Here is a 14721-nt window from a genome sequence, read left to right on the forward strand (position 1 = left end):
TGCCCATGCACTCCAGCCTGGGCGACAGCGTGAGACCCTGTCTCAAAAAACAAAACAACAAAACCCCAAAGCATCCTTTCTTTTTGTGGCTGAATTGTACGTCAGTGTGTGGCTAGACTGCAGTTTGCCCCCTCAGGCATCGGGGGACAGACGTTTGCATTGTTTCCACTTTTTGGCAATTGTGAATAATGCTGCTTCTTAGATGACATTTGAATTATTATGACATTTATTCATTTTCTTTTGTTTTCTGTGGCACAAATTATGAAAAATAGTAATTAACAGGTTTCCAAAAACCTGTGTACATGTTTCTTAGAAGTCATTACACATTTATGCGGTGGCTTGTGCCTGTAATCCCAGCACTTTGGGAGGCCGAGGTGGGCAGATCATGAGGTCAGGAGTTCAAGACCATCCTGGCCAACATGGTGAAACCCTGTCTCTACTAAAAATACAAAAATTAGCTGGGCATAGTGGCGCGTGCCTGTAATCCCAGCTACCCAGGAGACTGAGGTAGGATAATTGCTTGTACCGGGACCTGGGAGGCAGAGGTTGCAGTGAGCCAAGGTCATGCCCCTGCATTCCAGCCTGGGCTACAGAGCAAGCCTCCCTCCCAAAACACGGAAAGTGTTCAGGCATCTGACTCTCATTACATAGACTTTATTGATCCCCATTTAATACATGCTACATTCAGCTTAACCCCCTTTTACATGAGGCAGAGTTAAACTCTTAGGGAAACCAGTGTGCCAAAACATTGTTTACCGATTTCCTTTCTGCAGTTGTTTCTCACTAATATTAAAATGAAATTGTATTGTTCATCACATAAAGTTTTTTGGAGTGTTTTTAGTTCTTCCTGCTTCTCAATCTTAGGTTCATTTCTCATTGTCAGTATCTGCTTAAGAAAAGGTTTTAAAAAATCATTGAAAAATGCTAACAACTACGATTGTAGTTGCTAACTTATGGTTGCAGACGGCCTTGTTTTTAAATTGTGCTGCATTCTGAGTGGGGCTGTGGTTGCGGGTCTTTCAGCTGGGAGAACCACCACAGACGACGAGCTAGAAGAGATGCTGGAGAGCGGGAAGCCGTCCATCTTCACTTCCGACGTGAGTCAGGGCACGGCCCTGTGGCTCCATGTACTCTTCTGTAGACAGAGCTTTTTAAAAACCCTTTAACTCCCAAACCCATCGTAAGTTTATTAATATTCTCTTTTATTTTTGTTTTTCCAAGATTATATCAGATTCACAAATTACTAGACAAGCTCTCAATGAAATTGAGTCACGTCACAAGGACATCATGAAGCTGGAGACCAGCATCAGAGAGCTGCATGAGATGTTCATGGACATGGCTATGTTTGTGGAGACTCAGGTAGTTACACGCTCTTGCATTCTCCAAGAGAGATACAGTCATGTGTAAAATCTTACTGCATCCCACTCTATCTAGTGGATGTATCTAGGAAAGCTGTTACTTTGAATCCACCAGATTCAAGTTAATTGCAGTGTTATGTGTGATGCTGAAATGCTGGAAGCGGCTTTGACAGTCGAAGTGTTGACAGGAAGGGACTGGTCCAGTGAATTAAATTGTGGAGCGTTCGTAAGTCAGCCTTTTAGGCAACCACAGGCAACCTCAGCTGTGTTCATGGAGAATTCTCACTGAAATACACAGATGTGTGTGCTCGAATTAGGAGAAAAGGGAGAGACAGAGCTCTCTTTGTACGTCCGTGCATACGTACGAATACGTAAACACAAGCACGTGGCGCGGGCTCGGCTCCATAAAACAGTATTCACAGAAGGAAAGGCGTGTGTCACACGGTGTGTTGGCGTGAGACTATGGGAATTTTAATCTTCTCTAAAAGTACTTATTTTCAGATTGTCTGCAAGGAGCATATATTACAGTAATAACTAGGAGAAATGTCTGAAAGAGTCACCCCCGAGTGGGGATACAATCTGTGACAGGTAAAAGCTTGTGCCTGTGACACGGGGTTTCCCATCTGCCCAATGACAGACAGGGAGTGACAGCAGGAGTGAAAAGGCCCTTCCGAGTGAACTGAAGAGTTAATGCAATTCTTAAAAAATAGAAAACTCCTTTGGGAGGTTGAGGTGGGAGGATTGTTTATGCCCATGAGTCCAAGGCTGTGGTGAGCTATGGTCACGCCACTACACTCCAGCCTGGGTGACAGAGTGAGACCCTGTCTCAAAAAAAAAAAAAAAAAAAAAATTGTGTATATGTATGTATGTATTTAACTCCATGTAAAGTACGGGATGGATCACAGATCACACACTCCGTGATGTGCATGGGGATGTTCACACTCGCTCTTTGCCTTTGAATAAGGTCCTCTCCCTATTTTTCAAATACCGTGGAGATAGGACTCTGTTGCTGGTTAGGATTCAGCTGACCCCAGGTGAAGCGGAAGCATTTGTATCAAACCATCCTAAGGACATGGTTCCCTCGCTCCGCCTGAGGCTGGTTTCAGGATCTGTTTTGGCTGCAGTCGTCCCCTAAGTAGGTTCACATCTGATGGGCTTGTTTTCTGGGCCTGCCTGAATTGTGTGAGGTGGGATAGGAATCCATCCACACACAGGATTGTTCCTGCCTGCCTCACCAACCTTGTTAAGAAACACTGTTCATTTCGAGGAACTTTATCATGAGAATGTGTGTGAAAAACTCAGGCACCATGCCTATTTTTTTTTTTTTTTTTTTAAGACGGGGTCTTGCTCTGTTGCCCAAGTTGGAGTGCAGTGGTACAGTCTTGGCTCACTGCAACCTCTGCCTCCTGGCCTCGAGCAGTTCTCCCGCCTCAGCCTCCCGAGCAGCTGGGACCACAGGTGTGCACCGCCGTGCCTGGCTAATGTTTGTATTTCGAAGCATTTGCTAGAGGAAACCAACAGCTACACAGAGGGCAGGGATGGGACGATCTTACTCCTTTTTGATTTGGGGGGCCCCATTGCTATTCATGATATGAGAAGTGGAGTGTGGGGAGTCTGATTACCGTTGGCCACTTATTTCCAGGAAGCATTCCAAAGGAAACCAGCTGGCCAGAAAGAATGAGAGATGATTTCTGTAATTACTGAAGCTTTTGTAGTACCTTAGACTTCAATTGTAATTGCTCTATACCGAATGCGTTGCATTAAGCTCGGTTAGAAAAATGGCTGTATCCCTGGCTCTGTTTCACTGTTTCCTTTTAGAAGTCTGTTGGTTTACATTATATTGACTCATCTTATGCAAATGTTTGCATAGTCAGAGCTTACTAGTAAGTTGAAGTTTGTGACTGAGTGAGTTAACTGTCCGTCATTCTTCAATGCTTTACGATTCACTGCTGCAGGTTGTGTCTGTGGACAGAAAACCAGGTAATACGTTTTCTCCCTCACACTTTGCTGAATTCACCTCTGTTTACATTTTGCTCATTGATGTAGTCAACTGTCAGATGTGAGCTGTGCTCAGTGTACTGATTTGAAGAAGTAGTTACAATTTTGTACTTTGTGGAAAAGATGTCATTCTTTGTACATTGTCTGTCTGCATAATGGTAAGATACTAGTTCAACCGAAAGCGGGCTGCCTCCTCCCGCTGCCCGTCTGTCGCAATGTCTGCGTGCCAAAGGTATCTCAGAATTGACTTGAGATGCCTTTAATCATCAACATGGCAGCCCTTTCCTTTCCGTTCTTTTTACAATATAAGTTGAGTTTTGATTGCTTTGCACCGGCACATGTATAATGGCCTCATCTTTTATCTTTCTGTAAATGTGAAAAAAACCCTCAGTATCCATTACATGCACATCATGTTTACATAAAAACTTTGTTCTATGGTTGTCGTAAAGACACATAATTAAGCCATTTGAAAATGTCTTCTCAGTTTGAAACTTCTGTTTTAAGGGTGAAATGCTCAACAACATAGAAAGAAACGTTATGAATGCCACAGACTATGTAGAACACGCTAAAGAAGAGACAAAAAAAGCTACCAAATACCAGAGCAAGGCGAGAAGGGTGAGTTTGGCTTGGAAGAATTCAGCTGCGCTTTTCTCTTTATTTGGCTTCAAGTTGTAATACATTGATGTAAGCCTGCCTAAAAGGTATTCCAAGAAATAATTAATTAAATAAATGTTTTGTTTTAAATATTCAATTTAAATATTAAATTTAAAATAATTTGTTTTAAAATGGAAATAACTCTTTTTGCTAAAAATTTTAAAAAGTTTATTGGATGAATTATTTGTACTATAAACCCTTTTGTGTTCTAAGTAATTAAAACCCTAGGGCTGGGTGTGGTGGCTCATGCCTGCAATCCCAGCACTTTTTCTTTTTTTTTGGACTGGAGTTTCGCTCCTGTTGCCCAGGCTAGTAGAGTGCAATGGAGTGATCTCGGCTCACTGCAACCTCTGCCTCCCGGGTTCAAGTGATTCTCATGCCTCAGCCTCCTGAGTAGCTGGGATTACAGGCACCCGCCACCATGCCAGGCTAATTTTGTATTTTTAGTAGAGAGAGGGTTTCACTGTGTTGGCCAGGCTGGTCTCCAACTCCTGACCTCAAGTGATCTGCCCATCTCCGCCTTCCAAAGTGCTGGGATTACAGGCACTTTGGGAGTGAGCCACGGCGCCTGGCACCAAATTGTTGGCTACACATTTGATGCAATGAACACTGATTTTTTATTTAGGTTATTTGTGAATTCTTGGTTTCGAGGAAAGAAGAGAATTATTTGAGACCGTGGACCTGCAATCTTAGGTAGCACCCACTTAAAGGGATTCTCAAAAGAAGGGAGCCCCTTTCACTTAAGATGCACAGACTTTGCATTTAAAAGGGTTCAGGGAACCCTGTGTGATTTTTTTGTTACGGGGCAAAAATTTAAAACTTATTCTCCTGACTTAGGCATGTTATCATAGTGCCTCTGACGCTGCAGAGATTATGGGTGTTCCATCTTCGCACCTCCTTGTGCTAATACACAGAGATGCTGAGGATGATGTGAGCTTTCTAAATGAGTTTTAATATCTTTGAATCTAAAGAGTATCATGTGTGAATGAAAGCTCTCCTGAGCAAACTTAGGAAACCATGAAGCGCATTTCCACCAAGTGACTTGGGCCCTGTGCATCTCACTGTGTGTCCCTGCCTGGCCGTCCTTGGTCCTTTCTCTCCAGTGTGGAGAAAGATGAATACCCAAGCACCCAGCCCGGCTTGGGTATCCCCTCACGCTTCCTGAAGACCGCTGTGGGGGCACGGTGCCTTTCTCAGAGGCTGATGGCTCAGTGCGATGTCAGCAGAAGTTCTGTAAAGAGAGATTTTCACCGAGTTAGGAACAAATGGAGTGAGACTGTGTGTGGATGCACCTCCAGGCAATGGCCCTCAGACGCACCCCCGGGCTGCAGGCTCAGTGGCCAGGGCACACCCTCCACTTACACCCCTGGGCTGCAGGCTCAGCCGCCAGGCCACACCTTCTGCTTACATCCCTGGGCTGCAGGCTCAGTGGCCAGGGCACACCCTCCACTTACATCCCTGGGCTGCAGGCTCAGCCGCCAGGGCTCACCCTTCGCTTTTCCTGGGTATGTCTAAGTATGCTCCTCATCTCTGAAATGCCAGACATGGTTTCTTAACGTTATTTCATTTATTGCTTTAAAACAATTGGCCCCTAATGTAAATTGAGGTGAAGAGATACCTGTATAAAGTGCTTAACTTAGTTCCAGGTCTAAGTCAGCTTCATTAAAAGAAGGCAGCCCCGTTCCTTTCTCCATGACCTGAACACGTTAGTCCTGTGAAGACGATAGTGAAAGTCCATTGGTTTCCGTTGGTTTCCGTTGGTTTCCATTGGTTTCCGTTGGTTTTACAAAGGAGGAAGGTGGTGGGTGTGTAAACGGTTTCATTCTCCCTGTGGATGAGCAAGCCTGGCTCTGTGAGGTGCTTGGGGTCTGTACGGTACCTGGCGTGTAAACTGGTCAGAGACGTGATGCCTGTTTCAGAAATGACACTGTCTTTTTGATTAGATGCCTGCTAATGGAACCCTCCTGGCTTGCCTGCCTGTCCCCTTGCCACTCAGATGCTTTGCTGCTGCCCCTGGCTCAGGTGTGGGTCATCCCCACTCCTAGTGTCCTGCGTTTATTCCTAGGGAGCCATGTGGCCCTCGGAGGGAGGCCAGGCACCGTTTGTAGAAGAGTTTTTTTTTTTTTCTGTGTGCTATGTCAGGAGCAGTGAAGAAGTAACCACCAAGAACATAAAAGAAGGAGCAAAAGGCCGAGTGCTGAGCGTGTAGGTTTCCTGAAGAGGCAGTGGGGCTCTCCGCCACTGAGCTAGCAGGCCCATACCTCTGTACATGCGGAAGACTAACTGCATGTCTCAGTCATCAGAAATGTGGCAAAATAACATGGTCGTGCTGTCCCCATGGATGAAACCTGAAATAACAGTTACATAGCAGCTTATCTCCAAGTAGTCTGACCTTATTAAGTCACTCTCTCAGGAAATCGCCCAACGGGATTAAGCAGTGTCCTGTAACTTAGCTTCTAAAGTGAGTTCTGATGGCTGTTTGGCTTTATTTTATTTTATTATTATTTTTTTGAGATGGAGTCTTGTTCTGTGGCCCAGGCTGGAGTGCAGTGACATGATCCTGGCTCTCTCCAACCTCTGCCTCCTGGGTTCAAGTGATTCTTCTGCCGCAGCCTCCTGAGTAGCTGAGATGACAGACACATGCCCAGCTGAATTTTGTATTTTTAGTAGAGACAGGGTTTTGCCATGTTGGCTAGGCTGGTCTCAAACTCCTGACCTCAGGTGATCCACCTGCCTCAGACTCCTGAAGTGCTGGGATTACAGGCGTGAGCCACTGCACCCGGTCAGGTCGTTTTATTTTGAATGAAGGATGTCTTTTAATGTGGCAATATGAAATTAACCATACGTGATGTAATCAGCTTGCTTTTCTTTGACAGAAAAAGTGGATAATTATTGCTGTGTCAGTGGTTCTGGTTGCCATAATCGCTCTAATTATTGGCTTGTCAGTTGGCAAATGATGGTGTGGATAACATCAGTGTGCATGCCTCTCTGCCAGGGTGGGAGTAAGTAACTCATCAACTAATTTACTTATTAACTTTTGCAGTTAACCAGTAATAGTGTTTGCTTAATTGTAATAGACATAAAACTAATAAAAGCTTGTCAGCCACGCAGTACAGATAACGCCGTCCAGTGATACATCTGCCTGTGTGCTGATTCTAGTGCCCAGCCACTCTGTTTACCGAGAACAAGCGTAGGCTGGGTGGCAACTCATTTTTAAACCAAGGCTACCTTCTTATCCTGTTTTTTAAAGTTTTTTTGAGACAGGGTCTTGCTCTGTCACCCAGGCTGGAATGCAGTGGCGTGATCATGGCTCACTGCAGTCTTGACCTCCTGGGCTCAAACTATCCTCCTACCTCAGCCTCCCGAGTAGCTGGGACTACAGACATGCACCACCACACCCGCCTACTTTTTTAAAACATTATTTTTAGTAGAGATGAGAACTCTCTGTGTTGCCCAGGCTGGTCTCGAATTCCTGGCCCTCGGCCTCCCAAAGTGCTGGGATCATAGACAGACATGAGCCGTTGTACTCAGCCTGCATCTGTGGTTTGGGATCTAAGGAGACCATTAGCTCTTTACAGGCAGTGGGTCCTTCATTCAATGTCATAGAAATAGCAGTGAAGATTAATTCTCAGTTACCAAACTTGTCATGTTTTGTCTCCTGAGTTGTAACTTTTAGAGCAATTGGCAACACTGAAAGGTACTTTATAAAATACACTGACGCATCATTTTACTGTGGAATTGAGGGCATGAATTCATGCTGCGAAAAACATTGACTGAAAGGAAAATCCTTTGACCTTTCTATTTGGCAGCATCTATTTCTTTGATATTGAAAGGAAAATTATGCCTGTTAATTCTTAAAGAATTCTGAATATAAAATTCCGGTTGATTGAAAGAATCATTGCCTTTGCTCACAGCGCGGGCGTTGCCTTTCCTAAACTCCAGCGGGCTTTGTGGTGCCCTGGTTCTCACGCACTGGGAGCCCTCCTGGCACTAGCCCTGAAGTGGGAATGCTGTCAGTGTGTTACAGTTGGACACAGCGGGGATTTCTCTGTACATGTTTGTTTGGCATGATTCTTGTATTAGACAATTGTGAAATGTCCCCAGGTGTCTAGAGTGTGGCAAGTCATCCTTGATGAATTTATTCTTGGGTTATGGAAGTGACTGCAGACTTGATCGTCACCTAAGGCTTTTTAAAAAGTTAACATACAGCAGAAAGGAATCACGAGCATAGTTAAGTCTCACTACTGCTTTGTAATCTGTAAGATTTATTCCTTCAACATGGCAACACCCTGTCTCTATAGAAAAAAAAAAAAAATCCAAAAACCTAATTGGGCATGGTGGCACACGCACCTCCAGTCCCAGCTACTCTGCAGGCCGAGGCAGGAGGATCACCTGAGTCTCGGGAGGTCGAGGCTAGAGTGAGCCTAGATCACACCACGGCACTCCAGCCTGGGTGACAGAGCGGGGCGGTCTCAAAACAAAAGATTGATATTTTAATGTGAGCATCTGTTACGCTCACCATACGCAGTCACCAGATGAGAAGTTTTCAAGTTAGTGTTCTGACATTTATGCAAAAGCCGCAGAATTACACCTGGAATTCCTCCATATGGAGCTCTGGGATGCTGCGTGTGTTAACATTCCATTATTTGGCAGTCAGAACTCTCTTATACTCTATTTTTATTAGGCAGGATGTTTGTGTAGGATATTTATTAGGCAAGATGTTCTATTTTTTTCTTCTGAGCTCTGCTGAACATATTGTACGCGTGATTTTTCTTCATTGTTATAGTGGTATTTTTCAGTATTTTCATGATTCTAACATGTACTTTCTGAGTTTTTTCCTAATGCTATAATATGGTTAGTTTAATGTGGTTACACTAAAGATAAAATTACAATTTTTAGCTTGGACACAGTGAAATGCGCTACTTTTCATGGGCACTACTTGGCATTGAGGCTGACTAAAAGAAGGCTCCTCTCAGTGTGACCCCTGGGGAGCGGGGCTTCAAGTCCTGTGCCCTGGGCCTGGCTGGCCAGTTCACCCTAGTGTATGTAAATAAGAATGAACACAGAAGGATCCTCATTTATAAGAAACAGACCAAAATGAGTACCAGCAGTTATCTTTGCACAGGAAGGCAGTGGTTAATGTCCTTAATTTCACTTTTAAAATATTAACATAGCCTTTCATCCTTTAGCAACTGGCCTTCCTGGGGCTGGGTGCTGCCCCTCCCTGCGAGGTGTGCCAGGTGCAGGCCCGTCACCACGGAGCATGGATGGGATGCGCTGCTTTAAGGAGACAGGTGGAGTCTTAGTCGGTGAGAGGGCCCTGGCCCAGACCTGGAGCTGGACTCTCCAGGGTGTGCCCTCTCCACTCTCGCTGTCACCAGGAGATTAAATGACTCCTGGGCCCTGCACCCTAGACGCCATGTAGTTGACAGTCATCCTGAAAGCCAGATGTGGCAGGAAAGTGCACACACGTCGAGCACCCAGACACGTGGCAGGCAGCGCAACAGCGGCAGGAGATGAGAGCGCTGCGTGGAGCTGACTCCAGGTGGCCCCAGCACACTCACTTGCTGAGCGCGAGGGCGCGCCTCCCTCTGGAGGGAGGGAAGGCATCAAGAGAAAGGAAGAAGAGGTTTCTCTAGGAAGGTGCCGAGAGAGGGGCATAGGAGCGCACGTAGAGGATGAGAGTGGCTGGGGCTTTGCAGGAAATGTGTGTGATGGTAACACGGAACTAGAATTCCAGGGTCACTGGGAGGCTCACCGGGGCCTGCCATGGGCCTCTTGATAAACCCTGCATAACTGACTGAGCCTGCAGTATTAGAGCTGTCCAGGCTTAGTAAACAGGATTTCTTAGGTAAAAGCACTCATGCATTTGGAACTGTCATTAAAATGATGGATCTCGATCTCTGCTTTTCAAAAAAAGAACTCAAAGTCCTACAGCGCGGTGCCTCCTGCCGTGTCTTCCTTCCCTTCCCTCAGACAAGCTTCCTGGAGGAGACTCCATTTATTAAGCCAAAGGTGGCCTCGCTTTCCCTTGTGTGAGGATACTTGTTAATTTTAAAAAAGTTAAATGCTGTGTCGCGCCCTGCTTTGAGACCATCAGTGCAATAGAAGAATGAATGAATGTCTTGTTGATTTCTTACACGTTCGTCATATTTAAATGTAAAAAATAGATAAGGCCAGGTGCAGTGGCTCATGCCTGTCATCCCAGCACTTCAGGAGGCCAAGGCAGGAAGATCCCTTGAACCCAAGAGTTCGAGACTAGTCTGAGCAACATAGCAAGACCCTGTCTCTTAAAAACGTATTTTTTAATTAGCCGGGCATGGTGGTGTATGCCTGTCATCCTAGCTCCTCGGGACACTGAGGTGGGAGGATTGCTTGAACCCAGGAGGGTGTGTTTGCAGGGAGCCATGTCTGCACCACTGTCCTCCAGCCTCGGCAACAGAGTGACACCTCCTTTCAGAAAAGCAAGAAAAAATAGGATTTTTTAGCCAACAAGAAATTCATGTAAAGTTTTTAAAAGATGTGTAATTCATCCAATTAACAGCAATCCCGGAGTTTTATTATGATTAAAAGAAAGTGTCGGCCGGGCGTGGTGGCTCACACCTGTAATCCCAGCACTTTGGGAGGCTGAGGCGGGTGGATCATGGGGTCAAGAGATCGAGACTATCCTGGCCAACATGCTGAAACCCCATCTCTACTAAAAATACAAAAATTAGCTGGGTATGGTGGCAGGTGCCTGTAATCCCAGCTACTCAGGAGGCTGAGGCAGGAGAATCGCTTGAACCCGGGAGGCGGAGGTTGCAGTGAGCTGAGAGCACATTCTTTTGTATGACAAGGAGGAGTCGTTTCTTGATAATGGATATATTTTTTAAACTATCCCAAATCCCAGAAGGATTTAGTTAGCAGATGACATTGTTGATTTCTTTGATACATTGCAAATTAATGTTTTTCTTTATCTTGCAGAAAATGATGTTCATTATTATTTGTGTAATTATTTTGCTTGTGATCCTTGGAATTATCCTAGCAGCAACATTGTCATAGCAACCATATCCCAAGAGCCATTTATCCTTGGAGACTCAGACCACATCTGCAACCAGATCAGCATCCTGTCATTTCGTGAATGAATCTCAGACGCTGTAACCCGGCATTGAGTACTGACCTTTTAATTTATGAATTCATGGAAGAAGCACAACCGAACGTCTTGTTCAGTGAAAGCGCCGTAAGCACAGTGGGTGTGATGCGTGACCCTGCATGACACACTACGGAATGTGAGCAGTGTGAGACTTCTCTCACTGGCCTTGAAATAAGAAAATATTGAACATTTTAATATTAAAAATATTTCAGTGTTACAAATGTGCATGAAGTTTAATTAGGAAGGAATGCTTTATGTTATAAAGCTTTTTTAAATTTTTTGAGATGGAGTCTTGCTTTGTCACCTAGGCTGGAGTGCAGTGGTGCGCTCTTGGCTCACTGCAGCCTCCACCTCCCGGGTTCAAGCAATTCTCCTGCCTCAGCCTCAGAGTAGCTGGGATTACGGGCACGTGCCACCACGCCCAGCTAATTTTTTGTATTTTTTTTAGTAGAGACGGGGTTTTACCATGCTGGCCAGGCTGGTCTCAAACTCCTGACCTCGTGATCCACCTGCCTCAGCCTCCCAAAGTGCTGGGATTACAGGCATGAGCCACCGCGCCCGGCCTTCTGAAGCTTTTGGACCTCAGGTCTAAGGCTTCCTTCCCCCCTCCCAGCTAGTATGTGCTAATTACGAGGCCTTTTATACTGTTGTGTTTATTTCCTGTTGGAAGAAATAATTTTTATCACAGGTTTTTGTAAGATATCTATAATTTTAAATGTTGATAAATTGTTTAATATATTAGCATCTTACCCCATTTTTATATACTGAGTGTGGCCTTTTGAGTGAAACAGGAAGCTTCATGGTATTGGAGCCACCTTTTACCGTTGTTTACAAAGTTTCCCCTTGTCACAGAAAACATTGGTTGCAAAGCCCCTCAAAGCCCCTCAAAGCCCCTCAAGTGCCTTCTGTGAGTTTAGATGTGCTGGTGCCTCCGGAAGAGCCTCGGCCTCAGCTCCATTTCCGCCTCTTCCCTCCCCGGGATAGTGAATGGTTACTGCACTGTAAAGACCATGGTCTCTTTTCACTAAATACGAGATTCGAGTTTCCCAGTTTACATGAATGAAGTCTGAATTTAAGAAGGTGACGAAACCGAGGTTCAGTCCTCTGGGGACTCGAGGGAATCATTCCTGAGACATGGAGTAATTCTTATCAATTTAAACTATTGTACAGATCACGTACTTGTTGTTAAGCACCTAATGTTTTGCTGAACTTTAAAAGTTAATTTCCCAAATGTGTAGGGATTCATGATAATTAAACCTTTTTATTGCTCATTTTTTTTAGTAGAAGAATATGACTTATTTTTAGACTTGTAAAATGTATGAACTGGTGAACGGACATCTGTTAAGAGAGTAACTGGTCAGAATTTTAAAGGAGTGCATGAAGGATGCCCCAAATATCATTAACTCTTGTGACTCCTGTATGTGATAGTATAAGCATGTGACTTTTAACACTGTTTGGTTTGAAACTAATGTAGAGATGCCTGATTCCAAACAGTAGGTGTGGAGAATATTGAACAGCTTAGAAGCCGCGTCCCTTACTGAACGCAATTCCGAATCTCCCTCATCCGTGACGCGTCCGCTGGATCACTCGATGGTGGTCACTGTGCGGCAGAGTTATTAGGGGAATTCTGCCTCTGACTGTTTTTTTTCTTTTGGTCTTTAAACACCCTGTCGTGGGATGTGCTCACTGATTTGTGGCTTCGTTGAAGGTATCACTTGTCTTGCGGGTTTTCAATATTTCAGGATCACGGTGGTGGCAGCAGGACTCCACGCCTGCGTGGAATCACGTCCATGGGGGGACCTGCCTCCCGTGATGTCCCACTTTTCCTTCAAGCTCTGTCATATGAGTCCTCCCCTTTTACAACACATATTATGGTATTTTTCAAGTTATTCATCTTAGATTTGCAGTACCTGCTGACATTTGTGTTTTTATAGTTGAAGTTATGAAAATGCTATTTGATTTGTATTTAGATATTTAAGTCACTTGTCCAATGACGTGTATGTCTAAGCCTCATGTACCGATTTGAAGTCAGACTTAAAAATGTATTTACAGATTCACTTGTGACTTTTTAATCAGTTCTTCAAATATGTCATGTTTACATTAAAAATTTCCAGAGAAGCATAAAAGTATTCACTTCCTGCTTTGTCATTTCTGGAAAGATTTTGGGGAGATATTTTATTGCATATTCATTAATAAATTGTTCTACTAGGAAAATTGCTCTTGTGGCTATTACGTGTAATGATGTGAGTAATTTTGGAAGTATTTGGTAATTTTTTGATTATTAGTGTTATATTACAAGCTTCTGTTGTTCGTGGCTCACATGTCAGTACCATGTGGTAAGGGACTCGCCGGAATTCTTGCTGTTTCTAACAGATACCAATTCAGTGAATTTGGGCTCTGTCTCACAGTCACTCTGTTGGAATTCTTCTGTCGACTTGACACATTCCATTTGTTAATGGGGGGGATCTCCCCGTCCCTCACTATGTTGAGTTATTTATCCTCTACACTTAATCCTCTTTCAGAGTTTTTCTTATTAAGTAGAATTTCGTTACTTCCTCAACCCTTACCGAATTCTGATCATATTGCAAAGTGACACTTGCAAACCACAATTTAAAAACAAGAGAAGATAGAACTGTAGAAAACTAATTCATGGAGACAGAGCCCTAGATGTTCATTTTAATCTCCTATTTCTCTATTTCTCCCAGAATGAATTTCCTTTCAAATCAGCCGTGCACAATCAATAATTTATTTATACTTTTTAAAGACAGTGTACTCCTATAGTATTTATTGCCTAAATGACTTTTTATGAATATCTTCAAATCTACAATCACATCCTTTCATGAGTTTAAAAAGTGGATTAAACCGAGGTGGAATTCAAACTGGAAAGGTTGCGTATCCACCAGAGAGGGGCAGAAAAACCAGGAAAAACTGCTGGCCTCATGGAGGCCACTCAGCCCCTGGGAACGGGTAGGGCTGGGTCCCCCACACCGTGGCCAGTGCGCAGACGCCTCTTCCCGCCCCCGCCCGCGCTCCCTGACTCCTGTGCTCTGCTAAATATAAACGCGAGTGCCCCAGGCGTGGGTCTGTGGCCGGTGCCAGCGCCTGCGGAGTTGCCCAGGTTTCCCTCCCTAGGAGCGCTGGTCGGCTCCTTATTTTAGTTGGCACCACAACACTCACTGTTGACAAAGGCGAGCCCTAAAGGAAAGAACAGACCACTCGGGGCGCACACAGCTTCTCAAATGACTAGAAACCAGGCCCTCGGCGCGGCGGAGGAAAAGCCTAATGCGGGTTTTCCTAGCTGGTTTCACACGGAACCAAATGGACCTGGTACCACGCAACCTTTTGTTAAGTTCTGGTTTTAAGATTTTGTGAAAATTCGTTTGTGTGCGGTGTGGGAGGGGTGGAGCGTAACACTGTGTTTAAGGTAAGAACATTTAGGCCGAGCGCGGTGGCTCACGCCTGCAATCCCAGAACTTTGGGAGGCCGAGGCGGGCGGATCACGAGGTCAGGAGATCGAGACCATCCTGGCTAACCCGGTGAAACCCCGTCTCTACTAAAAAATACAAAAAACTAGCCGGG

The 14721-nt window shown here is 44.7% G+C and overlaps 1 protein-coding gene across 1 annotated transcript in view; it reads left to right on the forward strand.

The window, feature by feature from the left end:
• The window catches only part of STX2 (syntaxin 2), a 38468-nt gene extending 25112 nt beyond the window's left edge, over positions 1–13356 (forward strand). Inside the window, exons 6-10 of the mRNA XM_011961427.1 lie at positions 1024–1097; positions 1222–1359; positions 3861–3971; positions 6887–7012; positions 10974–13356. Coding sequence (XP_011816817.1) covers positions 1024–1097; positions 1222–1359; positions 3861–3971; positions 6887–6967 — 404 coding nt within the window. The 3' untranslated portion in view covers positions 6968–7012; positions 10974–13356. The remainder of the gene's footprint in view (positions 1–1023; positions 1098–1221; positions 1360–3860; positions 3972–6886; positions 7013–10973) is intronic.
• The last annotated feature ends 1365 nt before the right edge of the window (positions 13357–14721 follow it).

This window comes from Colobus angolensis, unplaced genomic scaffold (genome assembly GCF_000951035.1).
Source record: "Colobus angolensis palliatus isolate OR3802 unplaced genomic scaffold, Cang.pa_1.0 Scaffold115, whole genome shotgun sequence".
NCBI lineage: Eukaryota > Metazoa > Chordata > Mammalia > Primates > Cercopithecidae > Colobus > Colobus angolensis.